Source organism: Panthera onca, chromosome A2 (assembly GCF_046562875.1).
Source record: "Panthera onca isolate mPanOnc1 chromosome A2, mPanOnc1 haplotype 2, whole genome shotgun sequence".
NCBI lineage: Eukaryota > Metazoa > Chordata > Mammalia > Carnivora > Felidae > Panthera > Panthera onca.
This window is the reverse complement of record NC_138340.1, coordinates 77,703,588-77,722,715: the sequence shown is the minus strand read 5'-3', so window position 1 is coordinate 77,722,715 and position 19,128 is coordinate 77,703,588. Positions and strand designations below refer to the sequence as shown.

Genomic DNA, 19,128 nt, shown 5'->3' with positions numbered 1-19,128 from the left:
TCATTCATCCTAAATGTGGATTATTTCTTTTGTAATCCTTGATTCCTTTTCCATTCAGCTTTCATCTTCTCAGGTTAAACAACAGGCAAACATTAAAGGAGGAAAGCAAAACTAAAGACGCATGGATATCATGAAAAGTAAAACTGAACACTGCAGTGAGCATAGCACAAGGCCGAGGTGTCCATCACCATCAATGAATGTAACATTGTGTGCCATCTCTACTTTGATAAAAGAAAAAAAAAGAAGTTGAATTTTTTTGAATGGTGTAGTATAAAAGGGAATAATTTGCTTCCAAAAAACAAGGATGTATGGTAAGAGAGTAGCTGTGCTTCATGCTTGGAATCGGAAGAGCAGGGGAGTGAAATGCCTGAACCAGCATATGTAAGATTGAGGAACGACATCAGATCTTGATACAGAATGGCAAGGAAGAGGCCGGCAGACTGGGGCCGGGCAGGGTTATGGGGGGGAATCTGTCTGTGAGACAAAGGAGGCAGCCAATAGAGTGGGAATCAATCGAGGAGGAGAAGAAATCACTGAAATTAAAGACATGTTGGGGCACCTGGTGGCTCAGTCGGTTAAGCAACCGAGTCTGATTTCGGCTCAGGTGATCTTGAGGTTTGTGAGCTCAAGCCCCTCCTTGGAATCTGCACTGACGGTGTGGAGCCTGCTTGGGATTCTGTGTCTCTCCTTCTCTCTGCCCCTCCCCCCCCCCAAATAAATAAACATTAAAAAATCTTTAATAAAAAAAAAAGACACGAGCAAGCAAGTGGATGAAAGGTGAAGGAGGCACTGACTCAGGCAAGTTTCATGGTGAGACATTCTAACCCACATAAGTCAGATAAGGAGAAAAGCGTCCATGGTTGGATAGACAGCTGCATAGCTAGCTAGCAAAGTGAGAAAGTAAATAAGCAAGTAAGCAAATAAACAAGTGTCTGTAAAAAGAAAAGAGGAAACGAGTAGCAGAGTTTACCTCATGCTGTTTGTTTTCCCCAGAGAAGGAAGTCTGCAATATCTTGTGAGTGACACTGAGACTCCTAGGGGTGACCATCCACATGGTCCAGCTCTGAAAAGAGAGCCTCTTATGATTATGCAAGTCTTAGGGGGTGAAACAGGACTCTGTCTAATGCTCTGGGATTGCACGGTTTATTTTCCTAATGGGAGACTGGATTTTACGTGGCACAGGCAACCGTCTGAGAGCTGGAAAGCATAATAAAGTTCAGGAGGGAAAAGAGAGTTCCTGGAACAGATTGGCTTACCATTACATTTGCAAATAATTCCCCTACTGTCAAAATCAGCCTTTGGCAGATATATTTGGTTTGATTCTGGAGAAAAGGGAAATAATAAAATCCATGACACCAGTGCTTTTGACTATCTCATTTAAGGAAGCTAGCAAAAGAATAGCAGTAATTGGAGGTCCTCAACACTTTTGGATTCAGATTAAAATTTTTCATAATTTCATTGCAAAGGCTATAGTGGTAGCAAGTGACAGAATCATAACTCTGGTCTAAAAATTATGCTACAAATAAGAAGATGATAGACTTGACTTTCCAGTATGTTCAAACCAGTAACAGGGTGACCAAAAAGGGCCTGAAGAGCTGCCTTTGTCTCAGGAGACAGTCGTCAATACAATGAGGCATAAATCGCTTAAAAATAGAGCCAGCATATGGGTTGCCTTCTAACCGTGTGAAATATATAAAAACGCTAGGAAAATGTGATCAGAATTCCAATACATTATGGATAAAGCTTGAAATAAGGCAAGAATATTCATGCAACCCTCTGCAATATGCATAACAATAGAAACTGAAAATACACCGCATGGGAAAATGCCAATGAAACATTAATAAGCAAAAATTTCTGTGCATAATCAGTGAAAGTAGAGGGTTACTAAAGATTAGAAATCTACTGTTTAGGGAAAAGTAAAGCTGTATAAATAAAGAGGGCAGAATTAGAAATGGTGGAGGCAATCTGTTTTGTGCATCGAAGGATCAAGAGAAAATAATATAAAATGTGATGCCAAATTTCTTCAAAAAAATAACAGCTGCTATCTCTGAATATTGGGAGTGTTGGGCAATTCTAATTTTTTCTTTATGCGTTCTTGTTTTTCAAATAATCTCGTGTATTATTATTTAAAATATTATTTTTAAAAACTGTGCAGCAGATTTAAGTCCACATATTATTATAATGATGACAAGACCAGATGGATTCTGTTTTCATTTTGTAACAAACATGCAGGTCTAGATTCAGTGTAAACAACTACAGAGCAATGGAGACAGAAAAGAAGAAAAACTACAAAAAGAATGACAAAGGAAGAAGTATCTTCATTAGAATTTTAAGAGTTATGTGTTTAAAAGGAGAAAGGATGAAAGACAATAACTGGAAGAGATATTAAATAAAAACAATATTAGACAGAGTTGCTTTCGTATAGAGTTTAAAACTTTAACAAGTATGTACATCGTATAGCATGTGAAGTGTTTCTATGGAGAAATCTATAGAATCACAGAACTCTAGACTTAAAGAGAACCTTAGACATTATCTAGTATCAATTCCATCATTTTATAGAAAAAGCTGGGATCCACAAAGGCAAAGTGACTCAAACCAAGTTAGAGAGAGTTTGGGATTTGAACACAGGATTAAGCATTTGGGGCTCCTTTTGTCTGGTTTTATTGTAGTTCATGCTGCATGTGAACACTGTAATCTTCCTCCTACAACTTCCAAAAAAGAGAAGGAACATTCATTAGGGGTAGGACATGAAATGATAAATGCATATTTTAAAGGGATATGTTCAACTTTTCTGCAACTGAAAAGGATTGGGTAACTAACCAGTTACTGGAAGAAAGAGAAATTGCTTCTAGACGGAATGGAGAAAATGGGGGTGGGGGCAAAAAGGGATGTCCGTGAACTCAAACTTAGAAAGTATGAGGAAAAGATGGGGCACCTGGCTGGCTTGGTCAGTAGAGCATGCAACTCTTGATCTCAGGGTTGTGAGTTCAAGTCCCATGCTGGGCATGGAGACTACTTTAAAAAAAAAAAAAAAAAAAAAAAAGACAAGACAAGACAAGACAGTATGAGTGAAAGAGACTAACCAATCAAGTGAGACTGGCCTTGAATCAAAGGAATATGGGGTAGCTCTCTATAGAAATTTGATGGCTGATGAAAATAATGATGAAATCCTAGGTGCTTGGGGTCTATGACCGTAGACAGATGGATAATCAGAAATAATTTTTTATGAAGAGACGAAGAACAAAGTTTTCTGAAAGTCATAAGTGGAGAACAGAAGGTTAACAGAATTCTTTTGTTCGGAGAAATATTGCTTAAATACAAAGTAGGAAGTAGAAAGCAGGTAGAGCAATCAGGAGGTTATGACCAAGGATACTGAACACAAGACACATAAATAAGTTCGATTTTCAAGGAATGATTTGACATAAAATAGTGAGTCCAAGGGGCGACTGGGTGGCTCAGTCAGTTGAGCATCCGACTTCGGCTTAGGTCATGATCTCACGGTTCGTGGGTTCGAGCCCTGCATCTGGCTCTGTGCTGACAGCTCAGAGCCTGGAGCCTGCTTTGGATTCTGTGTCTCCCTCTCTATCTCTGCCCCTCCCTGCTCACGCTTTGTCTCTCTCTCTCTCTCTCTCTCTCTCTCTCTCTCTTTCTCTCCTTCAAAAATAAATAAACATTAAAAAAAGAAATAGTGCATCCAAGCCTTGGGGAAAAAAGTCCTCTCTAAATGAGTAGAAATAAAAATGCACAACAACAACAAAAATGCATGAAGAGTTGAGGATATTTAAATTCAGGTTTCTGTTATATTAACAATAAATCTGAACCATACAAATGAATAGAAATTCATTAACATATAAATATAAAATGTAAATCATGAAAGGAGAAAAGATTGTCTTTCGATAAATGTTATTATGATTGTGAATGTTTCAAGTTTTCTCTCTTTTTATATCAGCTGGAAAAATTGTTTTCAGTTAAAAATATTTATGAAGTTTTATGACTAAATCATTGGCAGCTTCAAAGTTAAAAAAAAAAAAAAGAAAAAATAGATTGTCAAGTGTTTTTATTATGACTAGCGCTAACCTGTCTGTCCCACTTTCCATGAGAATCAGAGGCTCTGGCAGTTAGATAGTAAAGCTGGCTGGGGAGGACCCCGCACTGCACAGTGTGGAGAGACTGTGTTTTAAAGGAGGTAGTCCTATGGAAAATGGCTACATTTTGCCAACTGCTGTCTCTGGAGCTTTGGCTCTGAGCCAGGGATCTGCATAATGGTATCAGCTGCTCTTGCTCTGGCAGCCCAGCAGCTAACATTCTCTAGCTCTATTTAGTAGCAAAAGATGGGGTGTCTATACCCAATATAAGTAACCGGCAGTAAACAAAGAGGATGCATTTCCATTCACCTTCAATTTAATCAGGTCTCCTAGTTTATACTTTCTCTGACCATCCTATATTTCTTCATAATTGCGTAATTTGTTTTCTATTTATTTGTTTAACGTCGGTCTCCCCAACCAGAATATAAAGACGGGAACATTTTACTTCTATCCTAATTGTCCCTTTGTGTAACTGTGACTCTAAGCACGGTGCCTTTGCCCAGAATAGGTGCTATAAATAATGTCGACTCCATGGGAGAATTTACTCTCAGATAGCCACCCCCAGTAACTAAAGGAAATATGTTCCTTAATCTACGGCAAACAGGTAACTTTCCATATTTTTTAATCCTGGAAGATGGTTGCATTTCAAATATCTTTAAGGCTTATTCTTATTCATTTTGCTTAGTGCAACTCTCAGCATTAATATTTTTGATTCATTGGGCTGTGCTCCAAAAATAGGAAATCAAATCTAAACACATAAATTGGCTCAGGAAGTAGCATCCGGAACATATTATTATTCTTATTGATGATGAACTCTCTTGCCAATAGTTTTCCATCCTCCCTGGATTATCGCATGCCAAAAAAGGCATGCTTCACAGAGCCCTTAGTTCTTTAAGTGGCAGGTTCTATTTAAATACATAGATAAGCCTTGTCAGTCTGTGCTGCTATTAAGCTGTAAAGTCACATTGCAGTAAAAACAATACTTTTGGTAGCTTTCCATGTTCCTTTTAATCCTTTCCCATTTTTTTGGAAAGCTTGTGAATTTAGGGCCTGGTTTAAAAGAAATGTCAATGAAAAAAAAATCAAGAACTAAGGAATAGCTAGAAATGACATTACAACATTTACATTATCATACATGCAAGCCTAGAGAAGCAGTGCATTTGATATTCTAATGATGGCATGATCTACTTATACATAGTCCCTGAGAAATCATGGGGAATACCATATGCCCAAATCTTTGCTTAATACTTACATTTTGTAGAGTTTATGTGATTTGTAGCTTGTGTCCAACTTTTTAAGACAACTGGTTTATTCTACTAGCTCCATGGTGAACAACACATTTCCTGAGAAGACAAAATCTTTCATAGTCTCGAAGTACCAAACAGTGCCTGGAAGAAATGATTTTACAAGATTTAACCTTAAGTGCCCTCACTGAGTTACTGTGATTCATTTCAGATGTTATCTTGCTTTTCCCATCAGCAGGGTAATGTCTTAAAAGACTAGGTCGCTAAGCTGCTCTACAAATACATCTTTCCAACTGATACAGTTTATATATATCTTGCTGACTCTGTTTCTGCTACTAAATAGTTGGGAAACCTTGGGAATGTCATTTTTTTAAATCTCCATCTGGCCTCATTTTTCTCATTTACAAAATGAAGGAGTTGAATAAGATCAATGGTTTAAAGTATTTGGCAACAAAACCCTTTCTTCAAATAAAAATATTTTGTCAAAGCCTGAGGTATGGAATAGAATATGGCTCCATTTAGCATAGCTTGAAAATCACTCATCTAAATACTATCTCATGTCAATTTGACTACGAAATATTAGAATTCCCAATAATAGATTCATGGTTCATATTAAAAAATATTCACTGAATGTCTGCAGGTGTTAGTTTCTGCCAGCATTCTGCTGTACTCTATGCAAGCCAGGCCCTTACCCATTTTTTCCAGCAGGTTATTTTCCAGAGGGGGAACCACAAAATTCCACAAATAAAATAAAAAAGTTATAAGTACAAAATGACGCACAAAATAGGGAGTGATTACTTCTGGCCAAGGGATCAAAGAAGTGTTCATTAGAAGGTGGCAGCATTTGACCAAGAGGTAGGATTTTTGACTGGGGAAAATGTTTCCAAGTGGGGCAAACATAGTAAGCGAAGGTTTGGGGGCAGGGAATTGAAATACATGTTAAGAGAAAGGCAAAGTGTGGGGCACCTGGGTGGCTCAGTCGGTTAAGTGTCCAACTTTGGCTCAGGTCATGGTATCACATTTGTGAGTTCGAGCCCCACATCAGGCTCTCTGTCAGCACAGAGCCTGCTTCAGATCCTCTAACCACCCCCTCTGCCCCTGACCCACTCATACTCTGTCTCTTAAAAATAAATAAGTAAATAAACAAACAAATAAACAGAAAGGCAAAGGGTTTCAGCTTGGTTGTGGTATTAATGGTAAGATGGGGACTTTGAATTAGAGCTGGGAAATTCGGCTGGAATTAGATTATCAACATCCTTCAATTTCATGATAATGAGGTTTGTCTTTATTCTTTAGGAAACAAAAGCTATTGGAAGTTTTTTTGTTTTGTTTTATTCGGGGTTTTCATTTGTTTGTTCATTTTTAGCAGAAACTGACATACAGTTAAGCATCTGACTTGCACTCAGGTCATAATCTCACAGTGCTCAGGTTCGAGCCCTGCTTCAGGCTCTGCGCTGACAGCTTGGACCCTGGAGCCTGCTTTGAATTCTGTGCCTCCCTCTCTCTCTGCCCCTCCCCTGCTCACTTTCTCTCTTTCTCTCCCTTAAAAAAACTGAATAAACATTTTTAAAAATTTTTAAAAAGAAAGTGACATAAACAGCAATGTACCTAGAAAAGATCTCTCAAAATAATGTGTTAACTACAAGTGGGAAAGATTGGAGACAAGGGGGTTAATTAGAAGAGAAAAGTCCAGCAAGAAGTGATGAAAACCCAGCCTCATACAGTGTTATGGACTGAAATGTCTCACCCCAAAATTTGTATGTTGAAGCCCAAATACCTGGTGTGACTGCACTTGGAGATAGAGTTTTGGGTAGGATACTAAGGTTAGATGAGGTCATAAGGGTGGGGTCCTAATCCAATAGGACTGGTGGTCTTATAAGAAAAAGGAGAGGGGCACCTGGGTGGCTCAGTTGGTTAAGCATCCGACTTCAGGTCCTGATCTCACAGTTCATGAATTTGAGCCCCATATTGGGCTCTCTGCTATCAGCACAGAGCTCACTTCAGATCCTCTTTCCCTCTCTCTGCCCCTCCCTCATTGGTTCTCTCTCTCTGAATAAATAAATAAACTTGAAAGAAAGAAAGAAAGAAAGAAAGAAAGAAAGAAAGAAAGAAAGAAAGAAAGAAAGAAAAAGGAGAGGCATCAGTCTTTCCAAGTGTACAGGTTGAGGAAAGGCCAGCCACATGAGACTTGGTGAGAAGGGAGCCATCTACAAGCCAGGAAGAGAGCCCTCGGCAGAACTGGAACATGCTGGTATCCTGATCTGACTTCCAGCCTTCAGAACTATGAGGAGCTAGACTTCTATTGTTCAAGCCACGCAGTCCATGCTATTTTGTTATGGTGGCCTGAGCAGACTAAGACAGACAGTGACATTAGGAATGGCAGGGAGAGGACAAATGTCAGCAAGTCACCATGGAAATAGAATCAACAGGATTTGACAAGAATCCACTTGGGAATGTGAGAGGCAGAGGTCAGCAGTGGCTCTGCGTCTAAGTCAGTGACTAGAAGGTGTTATGATGCCATTTGCAGAACCTGAGAACAGAGTGGGAAGAACAACACTGAGGGGAAAGAGCTTAATTTCTGTTTCTGAGAAGTTTGGTGATTGAATTTGAGGTGTTGGCAACATCACCAGGCAGAATCTTTGAGCAGCAGGCAAATGGAGCTATGGGTTTGGCGGTGAAGAGAGATGACTGAACTGAAAATATAAATCATTTTGGAGTCATCTGCAGGGGGACAACACCAAGGGCTGGTAATGAACAAAAACATTTGTGCACAACAAGATCTACATGACCCTGAGTCTACTAAGAATGATGCCTATCTCTATGTTTGCTACCTGGGCCTGACTTACATGTGATTTTTACAAATTCTAGAACCTGTGCTGTAAAAGAGAGTTGGAAATGTAGACGCTCTACCTTTAAAATGGTAAATAAAATGTAGTTTAAACACCCCAATACCCCCTTCTGCTTTGATACATGTGCAATTTGTTTCTGTTGGCAAGAAGTCCAAACAGAATTTACTCAGCCATACAGTTCAACAAACATGATACAATGACCCTGACGCAGGGTAAAGGGTAAACTGTTCTTCAAAGAAAGCATCCATTAGCTCTATTAGCTCTAAAAGGATTGAAGGCAAAAATGGGACATTCTATTCCATTGGGATGAAGATTAGCAAGAGAATTCTACACCTGGGAACCTTGGTTCTTGAATTTCACAAGTGACAATGGAGTAACTACATTGGACAGAGACAACAAGGAGAAGTGGAAAATAACTGAAGGAGAACAAGATTATTATAAAAGAAAGTTTCATAAACATCCCACTAAGTGGGACAACAAATAGGATATTTAGCAAACGAATACTGTGAGGGTCCTTCCTGTAAAAAGTGGCCAACTGTCATAAGCACAACTGATTTCTAAAATTCATAGAACTTGAAGATGCAGGCTTGGGACTCCCCACTAGACAGCCATTAAAAAAGGACTAGAAAATCTTAGCCATGGGTTTATTTCTGAAGCCAGAAATAAAGGAAGAGTTGCATGAAACATGGGGACTCTGATAACTTAATACCTGTTGTAGAAATTCGGAGTCTTTAACAAATATGTGTATATATCATTTCCATTAACTGGAAGCAATGACTTTCGATTATTTAAGCGATTTCTTTCGCTATTTAGTAACATATTTCTAAGTTTTATATATACGTTACTATTTCTGGATTCTCTGATTTCGACATTTCTGTTGACTTCCTGTTATGGAATGTCAGGATTTAGTCTGTGCTCCCACAACACAGATGCAGACACAGACACACATTGTTCCCTTGCTCTTTTTCTGCCTAATTTGTTCAGGCCACACTTTATGGTTGTATCAGTTCTCATTGTTTTCATTGTTATGACTACATAAATCCTGCTCATGGCTGAGCCACTTGGTGTTCTTTGATTTTATTTCCTTTCTTGTTCAACCTTCTGTTATCCCTGGAGTGATTTGTGCTGTTTTCTTTGTCTGGTTTTCTCTGAAACTATCGTGTATTCATTTCCCAAACTCTCTGCCAGAGGTGGTGTTTTCCTCAATATAATCAAACACATGAGATAATTGATCAGTGCCTTTCTCTTACCTTGGGGACTTCCTTCTGTATGTCTTTGATTTCCTGCTTCATTTGGACCCAGCTCATCTCCAGACCTGCTGGATAGCTGCTCCCCCAGGTCCTTGTTCACGACAATCCTAAGAATTCCCTTAGTCTTTCCTCCGCATGCATTGCTCTCCCGCCACAACTTCTTTCTTTTCCCCCTCCTTCCTTCTTTTGACTCCATAAATACTGACTGCCCACTATGTTCTAGGCATTGTTCTCGGTGCTGTTGACAGAGCAGAACTAGTAATAAGGATGTCAGCATTGGATATGCTGAGCTGGGGTACCTTTCCTTTATTTTTATTTTTTCAAGTTTATTTATTTTGAGAGAGAGAGAAAGAGAGAGAGAGAGAGTGAGTGCAGGGGAGAGGCAGAAAGAGAGAGAGAGAATCCCAAGCAGCCTCCACACTGTCAGCGCAGAGCCCAACACAGGGCTCAAGCTCACAAACCCATGAATTCATGACCTGAGCTGGAATCCAAACCCAGAGTTGGATGCTTACCCAGCTGAGCCACTCAGACACCCCAGGTATCTTTTAAACCCCTCAAGGCAGTTGGACATAGAAGTATTGAGTTCAGAGACAGGTTAGGCTAGAAGCATACATTTGAGAATCATGCACATATAAATGGTATTTAAAGCTAATGGGCTTGATGAGGTCACCTGCGGAGTCAGGGTGGAGAAGGGAAATATTGGGAGGTTTCAACATTTAGAAACAGGAGGGATGAGGCATATCCAGTAAAGAAGAATGAGTAGATGTGGTCAGGGAGGTAAGAGAAGCAGCAGGAAACAATGGTAAACTGAAGAAAACATCTCCCATGGGCTTCCTCAGCATGACTGTTTACTTCCTGAACTTCCTCAAGCCAGCAAGGAAACTCTCTGCCCTCAGGGAGGCCCCACTCTCTCTCTCTCTCTACAGGGTCTTTGGCTGATTACATCAAGCCCTGGATAAACTTCTTGACTAACTCAAAATCAACTGCTTTGGGACCTTAATTCATATGCAAAATCCCTTCACTCTTGCCATATTTTATTGGCTAGAAGGAACAAGGAACAAGGACCACTCACACTCAAGGGAGGGGATTCTACAGGGCTTGACTAACAGGGGTGGGGAGAGTCAGGGGTCTCCTAGAGTCTGTTTGCCACTAAGAGGCTCAGTTGAAAGGGAAACATTGATGACTCAGGAGAGTGGTGGCAATTGTAGAAGCAATTTCCTTGCGTTGGTCACAGGGAACAGGATGGAGCACAGGTAAACAGAGTGTGGACGTCTGAGTCAATAGGCAGAAGGTAGAGTATGTGAGTATAGGTGCAAGCAGGCTGGCTGATGTGGAGTTGGGGGCTTATGTTGGTTCCCTTCCCCTTACTGGATCCTCTATATCCCTATTCATCAGGCTATTGCCTTGTTTTCATAAAACTTATTTGAATTCTTGATCAAGGGTAATGGGAGTCTGTATTACATAAAACTTGACATGTCTGAAAATATCCTTATTCTATCTTTAATTTGCTGGATACAGAATTCTGGGTTGGAAATAACTCCTTCAGCACTTGGAAGGTATTGTTCCATTGTGTTCTAGCCTTCAGTGTTGCTGTTAAGAAGTTGGATGATATTCTGAGCTTTTATACTCTTCTGTTTATGTATAACTGTTCTGAAATACCTAAATTTCAGTACTATAGGCCTGGTGAGAGTGTTTTTATTTATTGTCCTATGGGCCTGCTCATGGGCCCCTCCGGTCTAGAAATTCACATCCTTCAATTCTGGGAAAAATTCCTGTATGATTTAATGATTTTCTCCATTTATCATTGATTTCCTTCTTGAACTATTATTGGATGTTGAACTTCCTGAGTCAATTCTCTAATTTTCTTATTTTTCTCTTTCATCTTCTAGATTTTTCTTTTATTTTCTGGTAAATCCCCTCACTTTAATTTTGAACGTATTATCTTGATTGCATTTTTGCTCTCACGGTTTTAATTTCTAGGAGTTCTTATTCCTTTCAAATATAGAATATTGGCTATGGAGCCCGACTGCCTGGGGTCCTATCCCAATACCATCTGTAGGTTGTGTGATCTTGAACAAATTACTTAGTCTCTCTGTGTCTTGGCTTATTCATCTGCAATGTAATAATATACATACATCATAGGGTTCTCCTGAACATTGAATGAGTTGACAGATACAAAGTGTTCTGAATAGTATCTGACAAATAAATGTTAACAATTATTATTGTTTTTACTGTATATCTGAGGATATTACAATGGTTTTAGGATTTTTCTTCTGTTTACCACAGTCTTTACTTCTCTGAGTTTATTTTTTAGTTCATTTATTTTGGTTATAGTCTTTCATACTTAAAAGTTTTTTTTTTGGAAACCTGATGATCCCTACCTGAATTCACGTTTATGAGGTGTGGGGGGTGGTGGTGGGTATTGACTGGTGAACCTCAAAATGGGGTGAAAAGACAGAGAGTTGGGCCCACAAATGTCAGCATCTGTAGGTCTTGCTTCCTGAGCTGGCCAGTTGCCTAAAGAGGAATCCTCCGATTTCCTGCCTGTTAGGTACATTTAGTTCTCAGAATTTTGGGAGTCCAGTGGGGGAAAGAGGCCACTGATCAAAATCAGAATCACCAAATTAGAATCAGTCCCCTTCTTGGTACAGCATCTTATCCCCACAGTCAGCTGTGCAGACCTCAAGTCACGCCCTCTACCTCCTGCTGGAATGAAGGAGCACAGTTGATGGTCTACATAGGGCAGAGGAGGGCCAGAGGGTGGACAGTGTTATCAGCTCCTTCTACAAACATTTCATGAGTCCTCACTCCTTATTCCCTTTCAAAGGCACCCAGTGTCTCCAGCTTCTGTGCTCTGTGATACGAATGTTGTCTCACTTCTCACTGGCTTCCTCTCCCTGAGCCCTCGCCCAAGCTTGTGTTCCAGTATTATACAGTTTGCTAAGTCAGTTCCAAAATTTCAGTAGACAACTCTCATCTGCTCTTGTTTCTTTTCCCATTCCTTTCTTAAAAATTAAACAATTAAAAAAATTTTAATTTCTAAAATGCATGTAACCAAGTTTCCCATCTTAACCATTTGTAGTCTATAGTTCAGTAGTGTGACGTCTACTCACATTCTTGTGCAACCAACCTCAGACGTTTTTCATCTTGCAAAACTGAAACTCTTCACCCATTAAACAGCTTCCCACTTCCCCCTCCCCTCAGCTCCCAGCAGCCACCATTCCACTTTCTGTTTCTATGGATCTGACTACACTAGGGACTTAGCATCTAAGTGGATTTATACAGGTTTTGTCTTTTTTGACTGGTTTAATTCACTTAGCACATGGTCCTCAAGGTTCATCTATGTGATAGTATAGGTCAAAATCCCCTTACTTTTTAAGTCTACATAATTTAAAATTGTTTAGTATTATTTTTAATTTTTATTATATTTCTCTTGTTCTTTTGTCCTTATGAGTTTATAATTTTGTTTTTATCTTCCCCATTCCTTTGGCCATGGTTTCAGTGGGGCTTCAGGAAGCAGAGATAAACTTGTGAGCCTGACCTAGCCCTTAATAGGAAATCCATATTCTATTTACGACATGTAACATTTAAGGACATATTCTCTGTGGCTTTTGAGAATCTCTTTAACTGTATAAGACTCCTTCAAGGAGAGCACAAAAATAAAGTTGCATTAAGTCCTCATTTAACCAAAGAAAAACTTATGCTTTGATGTTAAGCAAAAAAGTTTCTCCAGGGAATTGTCTTCTCAGTATGAGCATAAACTCTCTGCTGGGGAATCTAGCATAGTGGATCTCCAAGTGTGGTCCCCAGACCTGCAGCATATGCATCACCTGGGACTTTGACAGAAATACAAACTCTCAGGCCCCACTTCAGACCTACTGAATCTGACAATCTGGGAGTACAAAGCTGCATGTAGAGATCAATCCTTTTATTTAGTCTTATAAGATTTCCAGGCTATGAGGTGGCCATCTGGTAGTAGGTAAATTGTGACGGTTGCCTATCCTACTGTCAGTGCCTATGTTTGGGACTTTTTGTTTCTGAAGAGTCAGGTCTCACCATGTATTTATACTCCCCGACCCCTTTCTTATCCTGCACCCCACTGGCCATACTGACTGAATCAGGAGAGAACCTCTCACTCAAGGCCAGCCAATCCACTGGATGGTCAAGACCAAACCAACTGGATTCCCTCTCTTCAGAATAGGAATTGGAAACACCAAAACCGTAGCCAGTGCTGAACTGCTAAAGGTATACAAAACTGAGAGTGATGGCTACTGCGAGCTCTGTGTAAGCACAGCCCCTGTGTCCCCCAGTTGGTCTTTTTGTCTTGAGTGGGTATATATTTCTTGCACCAATGAGGCATGATCAGAGACATATTAACTGTGGGTAAGAAATGCTGTCTGATTGGTCATAGCTATGATAATCCATTGCAAAGCTTGCCCAAACTATGGCTTGTCTAGGCTGTTGTCTTGTGTTGGCAGCTCCATATAAAAAAATTGATGTCTCTGTCCGGTACCTATTTAATTTTCCATGTGTGAAAACAAATTTGGTAGCATTCTCATTTCATTTCGATGCTGAACTCTCAGAGTTCTTTGGCAATTGCTTTTGCTGCTCTTAGAAACTAGTGAAAATTGCTTTGTAAATCAACCACCAAAGAATCAATTTCAGTGATGTTCTTTTAAAGAATTCAAAGATAAATAGTTCCCATAAGCCACCATCACTGCACTCCAAGGTTCAGAAGGAAATATTCTGAAAATGAAAGCAAAGGAAATCACAGAATATTACCCGAACGGTTATGTGGTAGGGAATAAAAGCCAGAATAGGAGTTTAGAAGTGAACGTTTGTTCTGAGAACAAAATTAACATAATAGGACTACCAGGATCCAGCTTTAATTTTTCAGGTCATGGTTTCTGGTTTAAAAATTGATGCAAATAAAAATGATCAGAGAGCTGTTTGCAAAGACGTTTTAATCCAACATGTCTTCTTTTAATATTATACTATTGTAGAACATCCCAGAATGGGAGAGACCATATAGGTCATCTAATCCAATTATGCATTTCATGCCTGGATCATTTCTATACCCCTAAAGAAATGACAGCCACATGACCCTGGCATTGTGGTTGATGACAGAGGCATCTACCAAGCCTCATATAGTAAATCTACAAAAACCAAACCAAAACCAACATAACAAAAACTACTTTGAAACACAAAATGTAGGATGCTACTTTGAAATAGGGTTCTTGTAAATGGATAAGGAGTGCTCTTTCCTTCTGTCATTCCTGGGGGAAAGAGTGTTATCCACATGGCAGCCGCTGGTTATTGTCCCCAGAACTGGTTCTCAGCTTCCGAATGTTTGCTTGGCACATGACTGCTCAAAATAAAGCTCACATTCCCAAGCTTTCCATATAGCTACGTGTTTCAGTCCTATTACTGTGCTACAAATTCTCCCAAAACTTAGAGGTTTAAGCCTTTTTATAATAACAACCTTTTTATTCTACTCCCAGATTCTGTGGCTCAGGAATTTGGGCAGGGCGTCTGTCTACTTCTGGCTACTTCTGTTATGCTGGGATGACTTCTTTGAAAGCAGTAAAAACCCCATCCAGATTCAAGAAGAGCCGAATTAAGACTTCAACTCTTGATGGGGCAGTGGCAAGGTCACACTGTAGAAGAGCACAGGGACTGGAGATATTTTTGGAGTCACCTTTGGAAAATGCATTCCATCATGCCATGGGTGTAGCCATCTTGACTAAGCTCTGGCCAAGAGGGTATAAGAGGAATTGGTGTATTCAACTTACTGGAAGTGTTTGTAGAGGGGTATGCGTGTATCTGTGCGTGTGTGTGTGTATGTGTAGGTGGGGGAGGGAGTAAAATGCCTTTTCTTTCAAATATGAATGAGATGACTAGAGATGCAGCATTAATTTTAAACCAGAAACTGAGGATTACAGAGCAATGAGCTAGAAGGAGCCTGGGTACCTGAAGTTCATGGAACCACCATACCAGCCCTGAACTGCTTACATTTACATTATAGAGAAATAAGCTTCTATATTGCTTAAGCTACTGTATTTTGCATTTTCTGCCACTTGCAAGCAATGCTAATCTTAATAAAAACATCATAAATGAAGGCAGATGATGCAAATTCATCTTAATTACTGGATCTAGGAAGATAGTGCATATATGGCTTATATAATGCTTACACGGTTAAGAGTTTGACTAATATTGTTCTCTATGAGGATCATGGTATTTTATAAAAGCTTACCACTTAAAATGCTCAACACAATTAGAAGTACTTTACTATGTTTAAAAGTAACATGCTATTATGAGGTAGATAAGGAACAGAAAGAGAAATACATTCACTCATGAATGCTTACAAGTTGGTTTATAAACAAAGGGTTCATATCAAGGTGAATTTTTATAAAAGGAACTAGTTTGCTATATCTTGATTTCTAGACTTCGAATTTTCTGAGTCATGTATTTACTCTTTTTTTGTGAGTGGAAAGATAAATCAGAAGAACTGAACTTGCCCTTGAAATATTTATTTACAATATTATGGCCATTGTAGAAAATGAAGTATGCTTTTTAAAAAACCATTTAATTGGCAAAAAGCATTTTTATTATTCAAAATTATAAACATTTGCAGAATTAAGCCTCATTTCAGAGTCAAGGACTTCTACTTTAAATGTACACCCTTCTAGTTCTATATCTCTTTATATCAAGTAGCCTATTTTGGAGATATAATTAAAATCACTCAAAGTTAAGGGAAAGGTTTAAAATAAACAATAGGAGCCTCATCAAGCAAAGCTTTTTTTTTTTTTTTTTCTTTAGGACTATCTGCCCTGACCATGACATTTTACTCATAATGTTTCACTATCCTGTTTGAAGGGCATCGACTAACTTTCACAAGGGCCTCACAATAAATGGTGCATTTGTCTTCATAAATAGCAGTAAAATGCATCGAGTGGACAATTTACTACTGTCAGTAAAACAAAACATAAACAGGATGTATGGAGGAAGGCTGGATAAAATGCAGCAAAAGAGAAAGAAAGGTGTCACAAGGATGGGGTATTATTTCTTCGTCCAAAAGACAACCAGTAGCACATATGACTTTAAAGCAAAGACACTGCCAACACTTATTAATGAAACTAGATTCCCGGAGGAAAATAAAATGCCGCTACCGAGGTGGAGGCTGAAGTTTCGGGGCAATTCGCGTGGCAGCAGCTCTGCGCGGTTCCTGGTGCTGAAGGACTTGTGGAATTCGGCCGAGAGGCCCGTCCGCACCGGAGCGAGGACAGGTGGACGGCGAGGTGCACCCCGGGGGCCACCTGCGGCCGTGCTGACAGGAGTCCGCGCCCAGCGCGCGCCCAGCAGCGTCGCCCCATCACCCCGCCGCCACCAGCCGGCGTCTTCCGCACCGCAACCTTCCCAGCGGCGGTGCGCGGCGCCCGCCGGCGGAGGTTGCCATGGTTTCCGGGGGTCACGTGGGCGCGCTCCGACGCCCCCTCCCGCGCGGCGCGGCGCGGCGCGGGCGCGGGCGCGGGCGCGGCGGGGGCGGGGCGGCCCGGGCGGGGGGGAGAGGAGCAGCGGCGGCGGGAGCGGGAGGAGCCGGAGATGCTGCCAGCCCTCCCGGGGCCGCGCTCGCTCAGCCGCCGCCGCCGGACGGAGCAACCGCGCGCCGGGAGCCGCGGGCCGGGCCAGCCGGGCCGCCGGGGCCCAGAGCGCCGCGCTCGCAGCGGGTAGCGCCGCTAGTGCCGTCCGCGCTCTCTCGGCGGCCGCGGGGCCGCAGGCTGGTCCGGGGAGGCGGCGAGGGCGGCGCCCAGGCGCCCGCCGCCCGGCAGGCAGGATGAGCATCGAGATCCCCGCGGGACTGACGGAGCTGCTGCAAGGCTTCACGGTGGAGGTGCTGAGGCACCAGCCCGCGGACCTGCTGGAGTTCGCGCTGCAGCACTTCACGCGCCTGCAGCAGGAGAACGAGCGCAAAGGCGCCGCGCGCTTCGGCCATGAGGGCAGGACCTGGGGGGACGCGGGCGCCGCCGCCGGGGGCGGTACCCCCAGCAAGGGGGTCAACTTCGCAGAGGAGCCCATGCACACCGACTCCGAGAACGGGGAGGAGGAGGAGGAGGAGGCCGCGGACGCCGGGGCGTTCAACGGTGAGGACCCGACCCCCTGCGCGCCCCCGCTAGCCCGCGCCGTTCCCCGACTCTGCTCTAGAATCCCGCAGCTCTGCCCACCCGCCTCTCCCCGCGTTCTCCACCTAACCTACCTTCCATCTCGCCCACCCCCTCAGCATCCATTTCTGTCTCTCCCACTCGCCCACCTTCCTACTCTGCTTTCGTGTCGTGCCCTCCCCCTCGTCCCCTCCTCGGGAGGTGGGGAGCTGAAAGGTGACGGCTCTCTGCCCGGCTGCCCCCTCTCGTCCTGGGGTCTCTGGCACTGGACGGCCGGTGTGGGGTGGGCATCTGAAAGACAACTTTCACTGTGGTTGGAGAGATTTCGCTGTACGGATACCATTGTGCGTAGAGGAAACTGGCCCATTTGGCATCCTCTTGCAGCCCTTATATTTATTAATGGAGTGTCCAAAGAGAAAAGGCGAGGGGTATTCAATTGGATTGGCTTTGCTGCCGTTGGGACCGCATGTTCCCTGAAAGGAGCATGGAATTGGACTCACTGGGGCAGATCGAAATTTATGGTAATAACTTTGACATTCTTGGAAACGGAGTGATCTGTTGTTTCCCAATTTACCAATACCGCGTTGTGTTATTTTTGGACACACAACAAAGGATCCTGTTTAGCCGGCAACTCATGGGGTCTTTGGAATGAGGAACCGGGCTAATGGTTTACTTTTTATTTAAAACAAATATTCAATGATTTGGTGCCTTTTAAAAAAACAAAGTATGTGAAAAACACTGTAGGAAGTTCTGAAAGCTTGTTGGTTGTCTTTAGAATGAAAAGCCAGTGAGTAATTGTAAGGACTGTGCCAGACACAAGCTGGAAAGAATGAATGGGAAAGAAAAAGGAATTTTCTCAAATAGCTGCTCCTGACAAGTCCCACCCCTTCTGCTTACAACCCTCTTTTCCTAACACACACAGACACACACACACACACACACATTTACAGCCTCCTGTATTTACACCACAGGCCTAAATCCCGTCTTTATGGCATCCCAAGCTGAAATACCGTGGTGTGGAAGTGTTTTCTCTTTGTGGTGTAAGACAGACATACATTTCAGCATTGCACCAGTGTGTATTTATTTACACTGCTTGTGGTTTGTGTGTCTGCAGTGTATTCTGTAGAATGAAAACCTTTTAATGTGTTATTTCCTGGAGTATGTTCCTAGGAAGGTGTTTCTTTCCTTTGCAAATTTGTCCAAATGTGTTATAAAATTAACGTATATTTAGCTTGCCTGAAACAATCACAAATACCCTGGAAATTTGTGTCCTATGAAGGCAAGAAGAAAAATTGTTACCTTAACAATTTTAATTTTGGACTTTGTAGTATGGCTAGGGATAAGATGATCATAGTCTTTATTGTTCTTTTTGCATAAGAATTTAATCAAGTGCTTTTCTTGCTAGAAACAAGAGAAAGGTAAAAGAAAGCATATTTTAAATTGAGAAGAAGCCAATAATGGATGACACAGAAAGGGCAGAAGCATTTTCTTTTATTCTCCTGACACATGCATGCAAACACACATACATAACACATGCACAC

At 41.6% G+C, this 19,128-nt stretch overlaps 1 protein-coding gene and 1 long non-coding RNA gene across 2 annotated transcripts in view; one reads left to right on the top strand and one right to left on the bottom strand.

Moving 5' to 3' along the window:
* Window positions 1-965: 965 nt before the first annotated feature.
* Window positions 966-16,876, bottom strand: LOC145715298 (uncharacterized). Its single transcript, XR_014137291.1, has 3 exons — window positions 16,598-16,876; window positions 5,338-5,473; window positions 966-1,063 (listed from the first exon to the last, which is right to left on the bottom strand). It is a non-coding gene; the product is annotated as an uncharacterized LOC145715298 (long non-coding RNA).
* Window positions 16,877-17,149: 273 nt separating this feature from the next.
* PRKAR2B (protein kinase cAMP-dependent type II regulatory subunit beta) overlaps window positions 17,150-19,128 on the top strand; it is a 100,022-nt gene continuing 98,043 nt past the window's right edge. Inside the window, exon 1 of the mRNA XM_060633777.3 lies at window positions 17,150-17,569. Coding sequence (XP_060489760.1) covers window positions 17,263-17,569 — 307 coding nt within the window. The 5' untranslated portion in view covers window positions 17,150-17,262. The remainder of the gene's footprint in view (window positions 17,570-19,128) is intronic.